The sequence below is a fragment of the Schistocerca nitens genome, chromosome 1, assembly GCF_023898315.1.
Source record: "Schistocerca nitens isolate TAMUIC-IGC-003100 chromosome 1, iqSchNite1.1, whole genome shotgun sequence".
In the NCBI taxonomy this organism is placed as follows: Eukaryota; Metazoa; Arthropoda; class Insecta; order Orthoptera; family Acrididae; genus Schistocerca; species Schistocerca nitens.
This window is the reverse complement of record NC_064614.1, coordinates 313,678,667-313,701,632: the sequence shown is the minus strand read 5'-3', so window position 1 is coordinate 313,701,632 and position 22,966 is coordinate 313,678,667. Positions and strand designations below refer to the sequence as shown.

The 22,966-nt window shown below is 44.1% G+C and overlaps 1 protein-coding gene across 2 annotated transcripts in view; it reads left to right on the top strand.

Annotated features, from left to right (window-relative positions):
• Positions 1-22,966, top strand: part of LOC126235550 (discoidin domain-containing receptor 2-like) — a 782,972-nt gene that overhangs the window by 637,409 nt on the left and 122,597 nt on the right. For both annotated transcript variants that reach the window (XM_049944278.1, XM_049944270.1), the window contains one exon: positions 13,592-13,750. In XM_049944278.1, the coding sequence (XP_049800235.1) occupies positions 13,592-13,750 (159 nt within the window). The remainder of the gene's footprint in view (positions 1-13,591; positions 13,751-22,966) is intronic.

The window sequence follows — 22,966 nt, the reverse complement described above, 5'->3', positions numbered from 1 at the left end:
AAAAATCCCATGATGGGGAACGTATGTACAGAGATAACAGTTTGAATAACGGCCTACACGAAGTTCGGGAACTGACAACTGAGCCGTGCGCGGCTCGTGTTCATGCCGTTTATTGTTTGTCATCTTCTCTTTACGGTACTGCCGCCTCGTTTTCTTATTCGACTTACTGGCTTCACTAAGTTCCTGTCTTACCTGCCCGTGAGTGGCAGCAGCAGCTCTTGTCGAAAAGAGCACTGTCGTATTATCTTTGAAGTGACCGCTAGTATTTCCGGCTCGTCGTGTGTCGGGAGTTCAGTCGGGGAACGGAGCGCCAGTGAGTCGCGGACAGCCAGTACCTGCCGAACGCTAGCCACACACATGAACTGTCGGGCGGAAGGAGATTGGTCGTTCGTTTGGTCGTCTCATTGGGCGACGTTTATTTGGTCTTTTGACCATTTATGGCCTTCGTCCGTTGGTCATCTTGCCGGACGTGGGTCGGTTCCTTCCTCGTGCAGAGATATGGTCGTCGATGGACAAGAGTTACCTCAGCATGGGTGGGGCCGAGCAAGTGTGCCCGGGTCGCCATGTCTCCGAGTTCCGAACGGACATCGAATTGAGTTTGGTTGGAGCCGCAGTGAGCTCCGGACAGCCAAGACTCGCCCGACCTTTGCCGACACTCATAACTTGAGTGGGGACGACCCTGGTTGGTCGCTCGGTCGATTGTCTCATCGGACGACGTGTATTTGGTCGCCGACCGCTTATGGAAACTCTCTCTCTGTATGTGTGTGTGTGTGTGTGTGTGTGTGTGTGTGTGTGTGTGTGTGTGTGTGTGTGTGTGTGTTATGTCATTTATCCTTATTATTCCACGGTGATTGGTTTTAAGATTGTCGGAGATCTTAATGCAAGTGTTTACGTGGAACTATGTGTAGCTACTGTGATTTCAACTGAGTTTTGAATGCTGAATGCTGTCTGCGTACTGGAGTAGGCAGTAGGTCGGCTGGGACAAAGCAGCGAGTGTGTGTTTCCTCGCAGTGCTGATGCTGTCCGGAACGGCGTATAGTTCGACAGATTTGATGTTCTTTCGTTTTCTTTGAGTGGTCATTGTACCTTGACTGTGTTTAAACGCCAATTATTAAGACATAGTCCTGCTGCGATCCTCGTCCTCTCCGAAGTTTTTAGTCGTCGTCCGTTGGTCGGGCGGAAGGCAGTTGAATATGTTGTTGGTTGGTTATTTAGCCGTGCCTAGGCCGTGCTGCCACCCGATTATTTAGTGTTACCCTTGGCTGCCTGTCTCACCTAAACTGTTGTTGGATTTCCTCCCCAGGCCGACCCTTGGAACACTTCTGACAAGGGGACCTCCCCTTTGCACCCCCCTCAGAATTAGTTATAAGCCGGCACAGTGGATAGACCTTGAAAAACTGAACAGATCGATCAATCGAGTAAACAGGAAGAAGTTGCGTGGAACTATGAAAAAAATAAGCAAAATATACAAACTGAGTAGTCCATTCGCAAGATAGGCAACATCAAGGACAATATCAACTCAGGAGCGTCGGGGTCCCGTGGTTAGCGTGAGCAGCTTCGGAACGAGAGGTCCGTGGTTCAAGTCATCCCTCGACTGAAAAGTTTCATTCTTTATTTTCAGACAATTATTATCTGTCCGTCCGTCCGTCCGATGGACATATGCATGATTTGACGGTCTACACACGCAAAAATTTGAAAAAAACATATGTATTGACAGAGCACAGGGAAAACTGTGCGACTGTGAAACTGTTGCATTCATTTGTTGCAGTTTATGTGACAAACTCCTATGTTTTCATCACTTTTTTGGGAGTGATTATCACATCCACAAGAAATCCTAAATCGGGCAAGGTAGAAGAATCTTTTACCCATTCCCCAAGTGTACAAGTTAGGTGGGTCGACAACGTATTCCTGTCATGTGACGCACATGCGTCATATAGAATATATCAGACGTGTTTTCCTGTGGAGGAATCGGTTGACTTATGACCTTGCGATCAAATGTTTTCGGTTCGCATTGGAGAGGCACGTCCTTTCGTCTACTAATCGCACGGTTTTGCGGTGCGGTCGTAAAAGACAGACACTAAACTTATTACAGTGAACAGAGACGTCAATGAACGAACGGACAAATCATAACTTCGCGAAAATAAAGAAAGTAAAATTTTCTATCAAGGGAAGACTTGAACCAAGAACCTCTCCTTTTGCAGTTGCTCACGCTAACCACAGGACCACGCTGCTCTTGAGATCACTTCGTCCTTGATGTTGCATATCTTGCGCATGGACTACTCAGTTTGTATATTTTGCTAATTTTTTCAAAGTTTCACACAACTTCTTCCTGTTTTCTCGATTGATCTGTGTTCAGTTTTTCAAAGCCTATCCACTGTACCAACTTAAAACTAAGTATGAGGGGGGTACGATGGGGAGGTTCCCTTGTGAGCACCACTGTTCCGCTGTTTGTGATTTTCGTTTGCCGCAAGTACTGTACCAGGCCTTCAGCCGGACATTATGTGAACTATTGGAAGATTAGGCCTTCAGCTGTGCTTTTTTTTTAAATTGTTGTTTGCCGTCAGCCGCGTTTGTTTTAAAATCTGGGGCTTGCAGCTGTAATGTGTAAATTCTTGTCTGTAAGTTTTGTCTTTCACTGTCCTGAATTCTTAAAATGGCCTCCAGACGTACTGTGTAAATGCTTATCTTATGTGTAAATGCTTATCTTAGGTTTGTCTTTAATTATTTTGAATAGCTGTTTGGGCCATCGGTAGTCAAGATATTTCAAGTTTTCTTAAGATGGTATTCTGTTGTACTTTATTATGTTGAAATATTATTGGGCCTTCAGCTGAGCAATTAATCTAAAATTTCCTCAATGTGGCTTTTAGCCGAAATTAAAAAAAAAAAGAAAAAAAAGAAAAGTGGTTCAAATGGCTCTAAGCACTATGGGACTTAACATCTCATGTCATCAGTTCCCTCGACTTAGAACTACTTAAACCTAACTAACCCAAGGACATCACACATTTCCATGCCCAAGGCAGGATTCCAACCTGCGTCCGTAGCAGCCGCGTGGTTCCGGAATGAAGCGCCTAGCCGAAATTTGTAGATGCTTGCCTTTTAAAGAATTTCCTTTGCAGATCTGAAATATTATTTGGGCCTTTAGCCGAGAAGATATATTAATTTTACTTAAGCGAGGCCTTCAACCGTTTGTCTAAATTCTTACGCCTCAAAAGGAATTATTTGAGGATATTTTAATTTTACTTAAGTTTGAGGAAGGGAAGCAAACAAAACCTCACGTTTGAGTCTCAGAAAGAGTGAGGACCACTCTTATAGCAAAGATAGCAGTAAGTTCTAGAACTTAATACTTTGAAAGTCTTCTATGTACCTCAGTTCTATGAAGTAAACACAATCTATTGCCCTGACTGTGTCACCACCTTGGGACCATAATTTAGCTTTTACAGGGGTTCCGTGTAGAAACTATATGCACTGTGCTCTGTTGCAGTTCAGAGTTTATGTACATGGAAAAGCAGAGAACGCAGAACAGATCCCAGTGGCACACCCCACCTTACACGATACCAGATTCAAGACTAGACCACGTTTATTCACGCTACAGAATAATCTTCTGCTTCCTGCTTTCCAGATATGAAGTGAATCGTTGCTTGCCTCTTTCCATAAACTCTACAATGCCCCAACGTATACAAGGTCCACACAATCGAACGCTTTTGTTATATCGAAGAAAATTCATGCTGTCCTCGACGTATCCTTCGGTCCTGCCAAACATACTGCATATCGAGAGTGTACGTTTGCCACCAGTACATTCCATGTGGCAGTGGACCACTTAGAAGTTCCCAAATGTGTCTCAGTTATTTGAGAAACACTCCATTAAAATTGGAACATTTGTGCTACGCAACTCTAGAGCTGCTGATCTCATTCCTGCTGACCACGCATTTGATGCTATCGATCGAAATGTGTGTGTCTTGAATATAATGGACATGGAAGTGGATGCCACCCGAAGGCTTTCAACAGGCTCGTGTGGGAGATCTTTGCATGGGATGAAAAAGGGCCACTGACACATTACCTACGTGCATCATTTGCTGTCGTACCACGTAAATCAGAATGATTGTCCGCATGTTTCGTGAGACGGTCTGTTCCTTCATCTAGAAAATGTACCGCTCTAATAGCGGAGCTATGCCAGAATAAATAAAGCTTAACGTTTAGTACATATGGGTACTTGTGTGGTCCGCCAAATCACCGGACCTTAATTCTGGTCAGTGCATTTAGCACGCCACGTGGCTGGGACACGTCCGTTACTTACAGGCGATAACTGAGCGATAATGGATCAGAATGGCAGGCCAACGCTTTCATTGTCTCGTTCCATACTGCTTCAAATTAGTCTTTAGCAGTCTGGGACTCAAGGGGAGGCTACACACACTGGTAGGTAGATTTCTCTAATTCATCTGCTCGTAAGTGAACACCCCACTTAGGTACGACATACATCCTTAACGTAACTCTACCCTCGCTTCATATTTGAATAGACATGAGCAAAAAATCTCTGATAATTATACAAACTTTCGTCAAGTACCCTGCAGTGACTTCTGCAGCGTCTTCGTATATGCAGCTATAAATTTTGAGACAAAACAAAACCACACACCGCGAAACAATTTTCTGAATAAGATAGAGATCGGCATATGAAATGTACATGTACAGACAAACACATTGGTACAGTTTCAGAAAAATTGTATGATTTATTCAAGAGAAAGTACTTCACAAATTGAGCAAATCAAATATGCAAGCAGTTAGTCGGATTGGAAATGATTGACAGAGTCGCTTTATGTGTTCCTGAAGGATAACTTGCCAAATTACGTCCAATTGGCACGTTACACCGTCGAAAGCCCGAGATGGTTGGAGGGCTCTGTCCATAGTGCCCCAAACATTCTCAGCTACGGAGAGATGCGCCGGCCTTGTTGGCCAAGGTGGTGGTAGGGAAACACGAAGGAAAGCAGTTGAAACTCTAGAGGATTGCGGGCGAGCGGGTTAATTCTTGCTGAAATCTAAGACTAGTATGGCTTGCCATGAAGGGCAACCAAATAAGGCGCAGAATTTCGTCGACGCACCGCTGTGCTGTAAGGGTGCCGCGGATGACAACTAATGGGGTCCTGTTATGAAGAGAAATGGCACCCCACACGATCACTCCTGCTTCTCGGGCCGTATGGCGGGCTACAGTAGGATCGGTACCCAACTGCTGTGCAGGCCGTCTCCAGAAACGTCATCGCTGTTTATCGGGACACTGAAGATAAGTGACGTTCTGGAGGCGTATATCGATAGTGGGTCATCATGTTCTGACTGATCATTGTATAATCCAGGTAAATGAAAGGAATGCGTCGCCACAAAGGCCTGATAAGGTAAAAAAAAGTGTATCGAAAAATTAAATATCTAAGTAAATATAGCGGAGAAATAAGTGTAAAATACATTGTTGTTCGACAATACGGCTAATAATTAATCACTGGAAACATACGCAACTTTTAAGTATCTAGAAGCGAGTGTCTGAAGCAATACGAAGTGAAACAAATCATGCCAGACTGAAATTGATTGGAATACTCGCTAGGAAACGTAATTCATCCATGAAGTAGGTAGTTAGGAAATCGTCTTACTTCCGACTGAATTTTATTTTTGGTCATACGGGTACACTTTACAAGTAAAACTAATAGAGTTTCGAGTAGATAGACAAAGATCAACGTGTTTCGTAGCAGATTCGTTCAGTAGGCATGTCCGTGTCGTGAAGATTCCCATCTGTGTACAAGAGAGACTTTGTACAGAAAGAAGAAGTTAACTAACGAACTTCCTCATGCACACGTTCCATGAACGATAAAGCAACACATTTCCTCCTCGTAAATACCAGAAGTGGAAATGGAGAAGGATTAAAATGACAAATGTAGCATGCGTCAGTGGAATTAGAATACAGTGTGTCTCACTTTGTACGAAAGTTATTTGCGTCCAACAAATTTGCAAGATATTCTGATACCACAGAATTATGGTGCCGACCTCATCACTTTAAAAAATAGAACACTGACACAAAGTATAAAATAAAAAATTTATTAATAACGTGGTATGTGCCAATAAAAAAAGTTTTTGTCTCAAATGCTGCTATAGGCACTAGGTTTAACTGTGTGATTCAAGTTCAGAAATACGGCAGTAATATTTTAACAACCATTTGTCTTGTGAGAGATCAAAATAAAAAATGAAATTCAAGAAACAATTTCCCAGTGCGTACATTTGTTTCTTAGACAACTGCTTTCTTGTGAACAAATTGAATTTAGCTTTTTTTTAGTGCGGTTTACGCCGTCTAATAAATTCTGAAGATCCACCACTAGCGCGAAACTTTTAAAATAAACACCTGCCTCAGAGACCGTAGCCGGCAGGAGTGGCCGAGCGGTTCAAGGCGCTACAGTCTGGAACCGCGCGACAGCTACGGTCGCAGGTTCGAGTCCTGCCTCGGGCTTAGAGGTGTGTGATGTCCTTAGGTTAGTTAGGTTTAACTAGTTCTAAGTTCTAGGGGACTGATGACCTCGATGTGTGTGATGTCCTTAGGTTAGTTAGGTTTAACTAGTTCTAAGTTCTAGGGGACTGATGACCTCGATGTGTGTGATGTCCTTAGGTTAGTTAGGTTTAACTAGTTCTAAGTTCTAGGGGACTGATGACCTCAGAGGTTAAGTCCCATAGTGCTCATAGCCATTACAACCATTTTTCAGAGGCCGTCTTTTTATTAGAAAATTGGATTACAGTTGCTGAATTTGGCCGCAAATGGAGTGGGAAACATATTTAAAATAAAAAAGTCTACTAACGTTTTTCCTGTCTGTCTCGTTTTTATCTGACTGTCTTATATATGGAGACACAATTGACAGATGTAATCAAAGAGTTATGGGCTATTGGTTATTCCAGATGGAGAACGATGTCTGTTGGATTTGGGGAGGAGGTGGGGGGAGGGGCAGGAGTAGTGTGTGTGTGTGTAAAGGAGAAAGTACTGTCTGTCTACCATTAAGGAATCAGCTGGGCTATAAAGTGCTTTAGATTGTCCTTTACTAACACTGTAACTGATATCTGTTGAAACTGGGAATATTTGTAATCAGTCCACTCCACTTTTCAGAGATTTAAGCCCCCATCATCAGATGAACTTACGTGAAATAATTCGACATTTATGTGTTTTGTGTATGAGGTTGGGGTAATCTCTGTTACTGTTCAGCAGCAGACAGGCAAAACAAAATCACTGTTTTAACACGTGGTGAGCTGTAGCGAATTGCATTGCGCCTTGTATGTCAGACACGAGCAAGCATACAGCTTTATACACGAGTCTGTTAGGTAACGGGCGAGTTGTGTTGTCCTGAAAATATTCTAAGTTCGGAGTTGGCGTGGCCGTACGGGGGCCTGTCGGCGCACCGCGGCTCGTCGTCGGAGAAAGAAGGGCAGCCCCAGCGCGTGGTCCAGGCAGTGCCAAAGATGGCGGACTTTGTGAAACCATAATGGCAGACATTTCACAGTTCATGCAGAAATTAATTATAGCCAAAGGAATCACGATACCTTAAAAAGAAACACGTACATTACCATTATTTGCACAACAATTCTGATGGTGTAGTCAAATTTTCAATATCCTTATAATTATAAAGTCTAGTATCTCACTGTAAATTATACAAGTAACACCCAGCAACGAATTTCCAAAATTTAAACGGTTCATCCGATTTTGTCGATTGATGTGCTTTCAGTGTAAACCTAAATTGGGTTGAATTAAAGGCATGAACTTGAATAGTACATGAGTTACTGGAGGTCAAAGTGGCCAATTACTATTGATCAATTCAGGCCATAAGAACTCCACAGTTACACGAAGAAATGGTAGCAGCATGCTTATCAATATATATATTCGTCTATGTCTTTGTTTATATCCAATATATATTATTCATGAAGGAATTGGTTACGTATTTATTGTGTTTTGAAAGCACAGAGGCATTAGACTACTGGCCTACCTTTTGTTTATATTCCTTTGATATATGTTTATTTGATTCGTTTGTGTATTTAATAATGTGCGTTACAGCGTGTTGGTGGTGCAGCCGTATGAATATTTATTTAATTTCATGTTATTTAAATGTAAATCAGGTATTTCATGTGTGTTTCAATATGATTGTGAGTGTGCGTTGGCTTGAAGAAATGGCGGGAGCTTTCTTGCCATTCACAACACTCGGTAATGGGGAGACTGGATGGAAGTAAAAGAGGAGTGATGGACAGGGTAAGGGGTGCTGTACGGAGAGCAGGACGGGCCGGTCGCAGGAACTACTATGGAGAGTGGGGCAGTTTGCGCGTCGTCGCAGGAGATAGAAATATTTCGTAGTGCCGACTTGTGCACTGGTGAGATTTCCGTGGCTTCTGCAGTGAAGACATAGTATGTGTTCAAAAGTGAATATCTCGCGAGCTATGTTGTTCTTCATAACTAATTACGTGAAGTAGGAATCTATTGTTTCCCTATTATTCCACTGATATTTTATTTAATTGCTGGACCATCGACACCAATAAGCGTTTTGCAGTAATAAACAGCATTCTTAAAGGTACTTCTGCTATCGTACTCACTATTTAAAGTCGTTAAAATAGTACCTGCAGGTTTTATTTAACTGCTATCTTTCATTTATAAATTTCTATGTCACATTCAAAATTCGCAACTGCCAAGTGATAGGAACCTTCAACCATTCAATTCATATCGTATACTGTAGACTCAGCAGTATTTGGCTTGTAATGCGGCAACTACGCATCCCAGCCCCTAGGCAACTAAACCAGCCATAACTTTCAATATTTCAACTCTGAGTCATAGGGTACGTAGCAGAGGGCCACTCATCTCATTTTCTATCTGAAAGCCTGAAAGTCATGGTTCTAGCAAGGCAGAGGTGTATTCTGATCCAGCATCAGTTCTAAGTAGTTTCGGTTGTGGATGAAATGTGCCAGCGTCTCACGGAGTTAAATCATACGTATTTAAAACAGTGTATTTTGGAAAGAAAACTTTGTTTTCTGAATACTTTCGTTAATTATTCTTGGTAAGTCTCGTTAGTAGTTTGAATGAAGGTGTCGATGCGAAGTAATATAATAAATTACTATTGTTATATCTACTAAAAAAATGGTTCAAATGGCTCTGAGCACTATGGGACTCAACTGCTGAGGTCATTAGTCCCCTAGAACTTAGAACTAGTTAAACCTAACTAACCTAAGGACATCACACACATCCATGCCCGAGGCAGGATTCGAACCTGCGACCGTAGCCGTCTCGCGGTTCCAGACTGCAGCGCCAGAACCGCGCGGCCACTTCGGCCGGCTATATACAGGGTGATTCAAAAAGAATACCACAATTTTAGGAATTTAAAACTCTGCAACGACAATAGGCAGAGCTAAGCACTATCTGTCGGCGAATTAAGGGAGCTATAAAGTTTCATTTAGTTGTACATTTGTTCGCTTGAGGCGCTGTTGACTAGGCGGCAGCGTCAGTTGATGCTAAGATGGCGACCGCTCAACAGAAAGCTTTTTGTGTTATTGAGTACGGCAGAAGTGAATCGACGACAGTTGTTCAGCGTGCATTTCGAACGAAGTATGGTGTTAAACCTCCTGATAGGTGGTGTATTAAACGTTGGTATAAACAGTTTACAGAGAATGGGTGTTTGTGCAAAGGGAAAAGTTCTGGACGGCCGAGAACGAGTGATGAAAATGTAGCACGCATCCAGCAAGCATTTGTTCGCAGCCCAGGAAAATCGACTCGCAGAGCTAGCAGAGAGATGCAAATTCCACAATCAACTGTATGGAGAGTCCTACGAAAAAGGTTAGTTATGAAACCTGAACGTCAACTACCCGAGGCGATGGATCGGCCGCCAGGCAGCCCGTGACAGAGCACTTCATCACTGGCCTCCAAGAAGCCCTGATCTTACCCCCTGCGATTTTTTCTTATGGGGGTATGTTAAGGATATGGTGTTTCGGCCACCTCTCCCAGCCACCATTGATGATGTGAAACGAGAAATAACAGCAGCTATCCAAACTGTTACGCCTGATATGCTACAGAGAGTGTGGAACGAGTTGGAGTATCGGGTTGATATTGCTCGTGTGTCTGGAGGGGGCCATATTGAACATCTCTGAGCTTGTTTTTGAGTGAAAAGAAAACCTTTTTAAATACTCTTTGTAATGATGTATAACAGAAGGTTATGTTTCTTTCATTAAATACACATTTTTAAAGTTGTGGTATTCTTTTTGAATCACCCTGTATATCTACTAACTGAGTAAATGTTAGCGTGGGAACGGTATCGGTATAAAGAGAGTGAATCGTAGTCTCAGGGTCTAACACCCCTATCACAACAAAGATAAAAAATTAATTATGATTATAGTGTTGCTCACGCTGCTAAATATTGCTATTTCGGGCAACGACAAAGTTATATTATGTGGCATGTGCCATTAGAGCACAGTCAATAAAGTCATTTCTTGAAATAATGGATAAACTAGGCACTCATCTTTTCGTGTTTCCCATGCTGGTCTCGTTGTGAACTCATGGCTCAATCGCCGAAAATCTACGTAGTGATGATTCCAAGGTCGGATGCAAAGGAGCCTAGGTGTTACTCTGCGATATTCAAAATTTTTATAGATGTTTTTCATAAACCATTCTTGAAGATTAAACTATTGCTAATTATTACAACGGTGATACAACAAAAAGTAATCAGCACTCCGAATTTAAGTTACACTTCTTTTTTATTACTTTTGTTGCAATATCACGTAACTCGTTCCAAAACATCACTTCACAATATAAAACATACTTGAAAATATCTTCCTCACTGTTAAAGTTCACATTTCATAAACTGACTACAATTTGCGTCTTTTTAACATGACGACCAAAGCTTGACTCTCTAATAACCGCTTACGCGTCCAAAAATCAGAGTTACAAGTACGTCAAAGATCATAGTGACAAAAGAAAGAATAGACATAAGAATAATATCATTGCAATATATACATATCGATGTATCGAAGTACCTCTATATTAATGAAATCAAACCTGAATGTTGTCACAGAAATATGTTAACTATTTTACGAAATACAGTAGAATATTGCTGGTATCGAGAGGTTGAGGTGAGGTGCCGTAATTGGTACGTAATTCAATTACCATTACAGGGGGAAATCTGTAAAGTGCGTCCGGACAGTATACTGGACTTGGGACAATTCTGTTAGTTAGAGAGGGAGCTAGTTTGATAATGGCAGATTTTCTAAATTTGTCCATTTAATGCACTGTTAATGAAAGCTGTTAACTTGCGCTTCGTCCAGCACAAAAGACGCGGCATTGCGCGGTTTAGTACTAATATCGCATTGGTCACAGCCAGTCAGTGACAGTATCTTCGCACGTACTTTGTGGGCTAAGATAATTGCTTTCTAAAGTCTAAATGAAGTTCACCGAGTTGGGAGGCTGTCCACACATGTGAAAATTTTAAGGAATGATGGTTTTAAAGTTGACCGTGGAGTGCCACAAAGTGAACGCGAACGTTTAAGAAAGATGAAGCGAGTTTCCAGTTTTGTGTGGAAATTATTACTTTTGAAGTAACTAAAGTCCGTGTGGTGTACTGTGCAAGTCGAGAACGTTCAAAGCGATCGGTTGTGTAATGTTTGTGTGAACATTGTACCACAGACAATACGTACATGTTCTTTTTAGTATCTGATACAGCTGAATACCATAAGCTACGACGAGTGACTGTGATCGTGTGTGACTTTTGAAACTCTAACTAAAGATTAACAAGTGCATGACGATGTTTTTTGAAGCAAACTAGTAACAGTATATAGAAGTTTTCACTCAAAAACTATCCATCGTTTAACAGCTCTGTTAACCTGATAGCAGAAAACACGAATTCGACCTGTAGAGGCGTGTAGTGCGGCTCATTTCCGCTACAGCTTTCTCTAGCCGAAGAACATTATTGATTTTATTAGAGGTCAGGGCTGCTACCCGCATAGCAGAAGATATCATCGAAAGACGAGTGGGCATTCTTTTAGTGGAGCGAACAACACTAATCGCGCCGTAGCAGTGACTCTACATGGATGAAAAAATCATTGCCATAAAGGACTTCTCGAGCATTTTTGAGGGGTGTACTAAAATAATGTTATGTTTTGTCTTCTGCTTCTGACGTGGTACAACTTATCTCAAAATCTTAGACACAACACGTAGATGTCGTATTAACAAGCACAAACATATCTGATGAGGGAGGTTTAAACCTGTGAAAAGTGTAGTGGAAATGAAATACACAGAGGTGACGAAAGTGGTTAAATAGCGATATGGACTTATGTAGATGGCGCTAGTACGAGCTACACGAGGTATAAAACAGTAGTACGGAGCGGAGCTGTCATTTGTGCTCAGGTGATTCAAATGAAAAGCTGTCCGACGTGATTGGGGCCGCACGACGAGAATTAACAGACTGGTAGTTGGAGGCAGACGGGTGGCACATTCCTTCTCGCAAATTGTTAGGGAATTCAGTATTACAGGAGCCACAGGAATGAGAGTATGCCGTGAATACCAAATTTCAGGTATAACCTTTCATGAAGGACAACGCAGTGGCCGACAGGCTTCACTTAACGATCGGGAGCAGTGTCGTTTGCGTAGAGTTGTCAGCACTAACAGACGAGCTGCACTGCGTAAAATAACCGCAGACATCGATGTGGGACGTACGACGAACGTATCCGTTAGGGCAGTGTGGTAAAATCTGGCGTTTATGGGCCATGACAGCAGGCGACCCATGTGAGTGCATCTGCTAACAGCACGACAACGACTGCAGCTCCTGTACTGGGCTCCTGACCAGATCTGTTGTGCACTAGACACGGAAAAACCCAAAACCGTGTCTTGGCCGTATAACACCCGTTTTCTGTTGTTAAGGGTTGACTGTAGCACTCGAGTGTGGCACAGACACCATGAAGCCATGGACAGAAGTTGGCAACAAGACACTCAGCTAAGTGGTGGTGGTATCTCCATAATGGTGTGGGTTGAGTTTAATTGACATGGACTCGGTCCTCTGGAGTTCGGCTACTTGGTGACTATTTGCAGCCATTCATGGACTTAATGTTCCGAAACAACGAGGGAATTTTTATGGGTGAGAATGCGCAATGTCACCAGGCCACAGTTCTTCGCGATGGGTTTGAAGTGCCTCCTGGACTTCTTGAGACAATGATTTGGCCATCTGAATCGCCCGACATTAATCCCATCGATCATTTATGGGACATAATCGATAGGTCAGTTCGTGTACAAATTCTTACACTAGCTACAATTCCGCAATTATGACCGGCTATAGAGAGAGCATGCTTAAATATTTCTGCAAGGGACTTCCAACGAATTGCTGTGTTCATGCCGTGTCGAGCTGCTGTACTACGCTGGGCAAAAGGAGATCAGACACCATATTACGAGGTACCCCACGACCTTTGACACCTCAGTGTAGATTGTGACTGGTAACAGTAAACTCGTAGCCTCAGTCGGTAACATGCTGAATTGCCGAGTGTGTGTAATGGGTTGAAATTTATAGTGTAGCGCTTGTTGCATCAGATGGATCGTTCGAGAGCGGAGCCTGGTGTGTTGCAGAGGGCCTGCTGAGCTACAGCGTGGCGCAGGGCGCGCGCGGCTTCACGGACCGCCTGTACGACGGCAGGGAGGCGGCGGGGCACCTGTCGGCCGGCCTGGGGACGCTCTCCGACGGCAGGAAGGCGCAGGACCTGCTGCCGTCGCTGGAAGCGGGGCAAGGTAAGCGTGCGCCTGCAAGGGTGCCAAGTAAACCGGCATGCGAAATAGGGGAGAAATGAAATACGAAGCGAACGTTCTCTGTGAGAGTGCGTCAATTACTGTTTCCTTCACAACTGTGAGACCCCTACCCATTTAAGAAGGTATTTGAATGTTTATTTTCATACAGAAAGTCTTTTACAAACTTAAATGACACACCTGCATAAATAAGACAACTTTTTGGCCAAGTAAGTCACTGAACCTGAAGCTGTTGCTACCTTGTAGACTACCATATAAACTATCCTGTTGAAATTAGACGGTTTGAGTTTGTACACAAGGTAATAGATCTCAGCACTCTGATAAAAGCACCTGAAGGTGAAGTCGGTAACGTTTCGTAAGACGGCAGCGCTCTGCTCAGAGACTTGAGGGACCTTCAATAAATAATGCAACACATTTTTTCTGAAATTAGTTTGGATTTATGTAGGATTCCAATACACCACATTATTCCCCACTCTTTTGACTACAAAGCCTTTTCTTTTTCAATATAATCTCCTATCAGTGTGACGGGCCTACCCCACCTTATTGGGAGGACCTTTATGCCCACATGGTACCACTTTGCACCTCGACATCAGAGCTAAAGTCTTGCTGCGTCAATAACCTCCACATCATCCACGTACTGCATCCCGAGGAGTGTACCGTTCGTTGGTCAAACAGATGGAAGTCCGAAGGTGCGAGATCTGGGCTGTGGTGTGGATGAGGTACAAGAGTCCAATGAAGTTTTGTGAGCTCCTCGCGAGTGCACAGACTTGTGCGAGGCCAAAAATTGTCGTGGAGAAGGGCAAGTTCGTTTGCATTTTCGTGGTGACGCATGCTCTGAAGTCGTTTCTTCAGTTTCCTGAGAGTAGCACATTACATTTCAAAGCTGACGGTTGCACTGGTTGAGGAGTGTGTCAGGACCACCAACAGAGACGTAGAGTTGTGCAGCGAAGTATTTGATTGAGATTCCTTGATCACCTCGAATGAGAGTGTCTGCACTTCCCAACGTTGCAGGAGTCACAGCTGTGGGTGGCCAGCCGGCACGGGGGAGATCGGGCAGGTAGCGCGACCTTGTTGCGATGATGACAGACGCCTCGTCCAACGACTCGCTGTGCTTTTGTTCACTCTCAGCTCTCCAACGACACTCAGCAAGCGCCTATGAATATCTGCGATACTCTGATTATCCACCAGAACAAACTCAATGACAGCTATCTGCCTCGAACGCACCTTCACAAAGGACAAAGGATGGGGCCCCTCCACGCCCACACCAACGTGGTGACGAAACCAAAAGTTCTACTGTCACCTCCGTATAACATGTTAGTTTTTGAATCAGGAGTCACAGGATGCGGGCTGTGATGTTATCCATGCGTCTGGGTAAGATTACTCATTAACATGGTCCATCAGGAGATAGAAAGTGGACGAGAGCGATCGGAGGGTAGCGGTTGTAAGGGCAGGGGAAAAAAGTGCCAAGGCAAGCGCCAAGGGAAAAATCCTCTGCCACAGTAGGACGGGTAGTAAGGGCAGTAGTGGCTTGCTATCTGCGACAGTGCATGCAAGGTGTGTTTATGTTAGTGCGAGGTATCGTGCATCGTTACCTTTGTCGTTGCTGGAGCTCGTTGCGGTACTTGCTGCAGTTGCTGCGTCCCTGCAACAGTTCAAGGTCGTTGTACATTAGTGGGCGATCGGTCATAGATCGGCTCTCAGACGGTGTAGGGGGTGTGTGTGGTTGGTTTGCGTGCTGTGTTCAGTACGGCTTCCCTGCGGTTGCCTGTTTTTCGGCTAGTCGAACATCTGGGGTTGCCAGTAATAGCTGTGTTGCAGGGGCTCGCCAGTACTGTCGTGTTAGCTTTCAATGCATCATAGATGTTTAGTTCCTAGCCAGTAGTGTCTTCGGTCTGTTATGCTTCCATCTATGGTTGTGGTCGTAGTTACTCAGAGAAAGGATAAACGGATTGCGCGAGTGTCTCGTGTTATTGTACAGTCGTGTGGAGAGTTTTTGGAATACCTGCAAGATAGTATCTAGCCGGTATTCCCGGTGAAGGTCCGCGATGCGTGTGTAGCGCGGATAGTTGCTTATGATATTGAGTACTTTGTTCTGTATGAGCTGCAGACGGCGCAGGCGAGTTGGCGCAGCGTATCGCCAGACAGGGGCTGCGTACGTCATCAGGGGTCGAATAAGTGTCATGTACATGGACCTAGACACCCTCCTGTTCAGTGTGCTACGCCTGTTAAGCATAGGGTAGAGTTGTATGAGCCTCGCGTTAGCTTTGTTGGTTACGTGTTGAATTTGGTCCCCCCAGAGTAGTTTCCTGTCCAGCCAGACACCGAGGTATTTGACCTTCTCGCGGAAACGTATTGGGCGTGTGTGTAGTGTTATTGGGTTGCAGTGCTGATGTTTGCGCAGTTGCTTCGGTCTTCTAGTGAACAGAACGGCCTCGCACTTGTCGAGGTTTACTCTAACACGCCATTTCACCACCCAAGGCTCCGCCGTTCTGAGTGCAGTCTGTAGTCGTGAATTAATGTTAGACGGCTTCCAATCTTGCGCAAGGATAGCGGTGTCATCCGCGTAGATTGCTACCATCGTGTTGTGTGTAGCTGGGAGGTCGTTAATGTAAAGGATGCTTCCTTGGCGTACTCCTGCCTGGATACCATGTCGTGTCGATTGTTCGCCCTACACGTCGGTGTTGAAACACCTGACCGTGAGATATGAGTGTATGAGACGTACAAGCCCGTCGGGGAACCCTGCGTCGCTAAGTTTGCGTATTACGCCGTTGTGCCATAGACGATCGAAAGCCTTTTCGATTTCCAGGAACACCGCTTCAGTCGCTTTGTTTGTGTTGTATCCGTGTGTTATGTATTCAACGACGCGGAGGAGTTGTTGTGTTATTGAGTGGTGATTCCTGAAACCGAATTGCTCCGGTCTCAGGGTGTCGTTTGTATACAGTGCCTGGTGAGTCGTTTTAATATTACCTTCTCAACGATCTTGCTGAGCGCGCTCAGCACACTGATGGGTCGGTAGTTTTGTGGGAGGGAGTGGTCTTTCCCCGGCTTCCTGAACATCAGGACCTTGGCCATCTTCCAAAATGGGGGGAAGTGTTGGTGCTTGAGTATGGCATTCATGATGAGTGTTAGGTGGTCTACAGCTTTGTCCGTGAACTCCTGGAGGACACGGTTTTGAATGTCATCGTGACCAGGGGCCTTCCTAGCGGTGGTATGCATGATGGTCCATTTGACTTCAGCTGTACTAGCTTGTCGGATGATGTTGCGCGCTGGTTGGACCAAAATGCGTGTGACCTCCTGGTCCGTAGCAAGTGTGAACGCTGGGTCTGAGGGATCCAGGTTCGGTGTGAATGACGCTGCGAGTGTGAGGGCCATCAGTTCCGCTTTTTCTTCCGCAGAATATGCTGGTCCGTCTGGCCCTTGTAACGTGGGGGTGTACTGTTTCTCCCTGGTGATGTGTCGGGCCAGTTGCCACACGCCAGGTCGCGTGGTGTCCAGCCCTTTGCGTTTCTGGACGCACTGTTGTGTCTTAAATGTTTGTATTTTTTCCCGGATTATACCTTGGAGCCTGTTAATGTGCTTTTTGAAGTGCTGGCGCCTGGTACGCTGCCAATGTCTCCTGAGGCGGTTCCTCATTGAGATTAGGCCCAGGATCTCCTGGGGCAGGGCAGCATTGTGTTGTTGCGGTGTGCGGATTGGTATGGTGTCGGCTATTGCGTCCTGGACGGCGCCGGTGAGGGTTCCAACTGCCTCATCAATTTGGGCTGTCTGTAGTCTGTAGTCGTGCATTTTTTCATTTGTTAGCTCATGCTTTATTTAAGGCTTTATTGTTTATGTGTGCAGGTTCAATAATTCATAATTTAAAGGATTCTCAGGATATTCGTTTTATGCATCGGTGGGTGGGATGCGACTCTCAAGCGTTTCCTTGAACTGGGTCCAATTTGCGCGCCTGTAGTCTAACATCCTGAGTTGTTCCATGTGCTGCAGTGTTTCTTCAATGTACAGTATAACGGGTTGGTGATTTGAGGGCAGATCGTTTTCAACGGCAACGTTCAGTGTCGTTGTTATGCCCTTGATGAGGGCCATGTCTAACACGTCTGGCCTGTGTCCCCTCCGGTAGGGAATGTGCGTCGGTTCGGTCGGCGCTAGTGTGATGTAGTTTCGTCCTAGTGCGTGTTCGTATAGTTTCTTGCCGTTGGAGTTTCGTATTCGTGAGTTCCAGTCCGGGTGTTATGCGTTAAGATCTCCAGCGGCGATTACGCGCGGTGATATGTTGAGTATTGTGCTGATGTCGCGTGTTTTGATGTTTTTAGGGCTGTTGTATACTGACACCAGTGTAGTGTAGGCTCCGTTGAACATGACCCTGACGGCAGTTGCCTCTAGTTTTTCAAGTTCAGGGAGCACTGTGTTTGTGTGCACCTTCGATACAGACACCATTTTGAGGGCTACGATAGCGCCGCCACTTGTCGGAACTTCATGAAAGTATAGGGGCTGATACAGAAATATTCCACGATGCTCCAAAACGCAATCCGCATTTTTTCACCTGAAACTGGCTGAAAAGAAACTGTGCTAAGTCACTTATCGGGCACTCTTCGTACATCGTTCAAGTTCTGGGGAAGAAAATAATTTATATGGTCGATATTTTGTGAGAAATGTGATGGAATTAGTTACTTATCACCAGACTATACCTTAATGATAAAGAGTGGACTTAATATCCTCTGAAATATAAAAATGAAATAATAGGTCGGTAAATCCTGTGTGGGGTTGTTTGGCCGCCTGTTGCCCGCCATAGTATTTGACACCATTTCGGTGACTTCAGCATTGTGGGATGACATGAAAGGCAGCAATCATACCGACTACACCACGAGCTACAAGGTGGGCTGCATGAGGCAAATTCACCCATTGAGTAACAGTAAATTACAGTCGTGCAACGTATCATCCTAATTACGTGATTGGCTTGAAGAACGTTTGACTGATGAAATCTAGCAGACGACAAGTCTTGCAGAGGGAAATAAATGGCATCGGTGCCATGATGGATTTTTGAAGAGTATATGGAAATTGCATTTCCTATCTTCATCTATTCCGAGGTTATGGTCCAGTGACCTGGTCGTTCTATGGTCTATCATTTCTGCAGTCTACAAACGGCAGCTTCCGTAAATACCATAATCATTTAGACAGTCTTACACTGAAAGTGTGTGCTTTTGACTGTTCAATGTCATCATTATTGTCATTAACTTCACGTAGACGAATTGGCATACACCAAACAATAAATTTGAATTAACTGTAAGTCATTAGTTGCTAGGGCGTAAAATTTCCAATACCGCACTAATTCTGACCAAAGCCACAATGCTGAGTTCTGGCAGAGAGCTTCTCCCACATGGTTCTCTACTATGTACGCGTAGTATTTTCATCTACTGTTGGCCATGTAGGGATACGAAACAAGTATTCTACTACTGAATCCATGCATGCATACATATTAAAAGATATATGTACATACGTATGTCCGTATAGGTGGGTACCGATAAATAAAATGTTCCAAAGCGCCGCGCATAAATGAGGCTTTCAGGTCTTCGTATATCGGGTTCTATAGGTGATAAAAGGTAGGGTCAAGTTTTTTGGCTAGCTCTTAGGCATACGACCATTCGTATACCTAACAGAAGGATCGTCTTATCGTCACTAGCCTACAGTACATGGTGAAAGTATGAATACTACACACTTCCACCTTAATAGCACTCCGTCTTCAGGCCACAAGTGGCCCATCGGGACCACCCGACCGCCATGTCATCCTCAGTTGAGGATGCGGATAGGAGGGGCATGTGGTCGTTATGATGGTTTTCTTTGACCGGAGCCGCTACTATTCGGTCGAGTAGCTCCTCAATTGTCATCACGAGGCTGAGTGCACCCCGAAAACTGGCAACAGCACATGGCGGCTGGATGGTCACCCATATAAGTGTTGGCTACGCCCGACAGCGCTTAACTTCGGTGATCTCACGGAAACCGGTGTATCCACTGCTGCAAGGCCGTTGCCTCCACCTTCATAGGCAAATGGACCAAATCGTTTGGTTATTTTTGCAGCATGTGGTCTATGGTGGGTTTTTATGGGACTTATGGAGGCACCATTAGTTCATGGGTGGTTCCTCGGAAAACCCTACAAAGGGTTTTCTTCACTATATTTTCGCCGTCACAAGCGGACCAGAACCCAACCGAGAATTCTGAGACGCCCCCATACAGCAAATGGCTCTAATTTTGGCGATGTATTTCTCAGATCCTTATTTCGAACATTCTTTAAAATTTTCTTCAAATCTTTATCAATTCCCGAAAACACAGGTTCAGAGTTACTTTACTTGTACACGTAAAATACTCACGTAAAATCCGGTATGAGGCGAAAACGTAGTTTATAAGGTGACTAGAAGAAGGGATCAGTTGGTAGGTCATGTTCTGAGGCATCAAGGGATCACCAATTTAGTACTTGAGGGCAGCGTGGAGGGTAAAAGTCGTAGAGGGAGACCAAGAGATGAATACACTAAGCAGATTCAAAAAGATGTAGGTTGCAGTAGGTACTGGGAGATGAAGAAGCTTGCACAGGATAAAGTAGTATGGAGAGCTGCATCAGACCAGTCTCTGGACTGAAGACCACCACAACAACAACAACAACAACAACAACAACAACAACAACAACAAGACATAGCTGTAAAGTGTCTCCGTTATCATTTGGGACCCTATGTTGTGGTACTGAAGCAAAAGCAAATTCTTTTGCTTGCAAACTCAGGTCTGAGGTGTAAAATGAGTTTTAAGTTAATTTAGTTTCACAAAAGTGAACTATCTCAATTTTACTGATCAACACATTTATTTCCATATGAGTTACATGCCTTGCTGCTACAGGGAAAATAGGTGACACAGGGGAAAAAGTGCACATATTTTCCAGTGTGTTTAAAAGGGTCTGACTGAAAAGTGGGGTACAAGCTGCCTCATTCTACCTTCCTTAACACCTTCAAAAATTTTCCCAAAAATTTTGGTGTGGGATATGCTGATAGCGACGAAGACAGTATCAGTGGGAAAGAGACGGTAAGGTAATAAATATTGGAAGATAGTGGTTGTTTTATAGAAAGAGAGAAGGTGCCGCTTGCAGTGTGAGAAAAGAGAGTGACACAGTGGCAGTGGAATATAACATAGTTGACAGTGACAGAACAGTACTAGGAAAAATGTGAAGGAGCAGTGCCGGGGGGGGAGGAATAACGAGAAAGAGAAAGTGCTTGAGAGCCAGTGATAATGAGGGACAGATTACATGATAATGACAGAGGAAGAGACAGTTAGTGGCAGTGACAAGAGACACCAGCAGTGGGAGAGTAGTAGTAAGAGAGATCAAGAGGGAGGCCGTGATAGCAAGAGGAGACTGGGTAGTAAGACAGCACGAACAGCACTGTCGCTTTGACTCAAGAAGCAATGACGGAGACACAAAGAGATAATGAGTTGGGCTAAATGACTGAGTCAAAAAGACATGTATCACTTACATTCTGGAAAGAAGAATCGGTGTGGGGGGAGGGGGGGGTAAGATCCACTTGCCTGTCAAAGGCGTGCGGGTGGTGGTGAAAAAGTACTGTTGCCCACGATGTGCGAATACCCAGAACGTATCCATACATTATTTGGGAATGAGAGCACTTAGTGACTTATAGCAAACATTACACATAATTTCTCGTTGACGACTCCCACAACATGATGAAAGGAAGAAAGTTTATCATTTACTCCATTTCATTGTGCTTGTAGAAAAGCAGGAAATTCATTTTAATTAATTCTGTACAAATGAATGTATTCGTGGCACATTCTGCAGACAGTAGTCACATGCACCTGCAAGATTTTATCATTGTGCTGCACATGGTTCACCAGATACGACGTCATAAACAGTGAGATGCGTGAAAACATGCCGTACCGTGCAAGACGTTTAAATTTATTACAACTTTATTCCCAATTATATTCGCAGCACACTTCGCATTTAGTATCGACATGTGACGCTCGATATAACTACAAAATTATATGTCTGTACGACATATAGTTCACGATATATGATATCATAAACATTGAAATGTCGAATCAAACCACCTGCTGCCGTCTATATTTCCAGTCGTTATTTTATTTGAGTAACCAGTTTCAGCACTACATTAGGCCGTATTGAAGCCAACGACTCTCTCCAAGAGATGATCGAAGAGATCACTGTGTCAAAAATCTGCAGGTACCAGTCATTGGAAGCTGGCCCCTATTTTGACTGGACCAGATATAGGGTTCTTACTAGTTGTCGGTCAGGCGGCTGAAGATCGATTGAGGTAGCGCTGAAACTGGTTACTCAAATAAGAAAACAACTGAAAGTTTAGACAGTTGATGATGTGATTTGACATTTCATAGTGGACAGCAGACGTCCCGCAACCATCTGCAGAAAGATGAACTTACAAGTCGAGCTGCTTGTAAACGAAAGTGCAGGGGGAAATTCGATAGAGACACAGTTGAAACAAGTATAGAAATATATGTGAAATATATTAAATATATATGACATATATGTGACAACGGCGTATTTGGGAATGCATGTGGGCTAAAAACTGCTCCTACTCCCACGGATCGTTTTCAGAAACACCTACTATTACTTCCTGAAACATATACTGTGTGGCTAACAACTATCAATTTCCTATTTTGTTGGGGTTTATAACATGGAGAGAGAAGGAGGGGGAAGAGGCAGGACAGAAAGAGAGGACATGGACAATGATATGGGGAGGACGAGAGAGACAGATAGAGGGAGAAATGGACAGAAAAGGGAACAGGAAGAGATGGACAGAGAGATGAGGAGGAGGAAATGGACAGAGAAAGGGAAGAGGAGATGGACAGAATGGACAGAGAGAGAAAAAGAGAGAGAGGGGGGGCGGAGGAAGAGATAGAGGGGATGAGAAGATGAGGTGGGAGCAAGTGGTCTCAGAGGGGAAAGGATCAGCTGGACAGGAGAAGACAGAAAACGAATAAATAAAAATGTAGTACAGTAAGTATGGCAAAAATAAATTGTAATATGTAGAGGGAAGCGATACAGTGCATTTGGATATGTAACACAGTCTAAGTAGCTTGTTGGTTGATAGTAGCCTATTCCCACCTACTTCAGTTGATACGCTCTCGGTAGAACCTCGATCTGTTATCATTTGAAATGGTGCGTGTTTAGGTAGGTTTGTT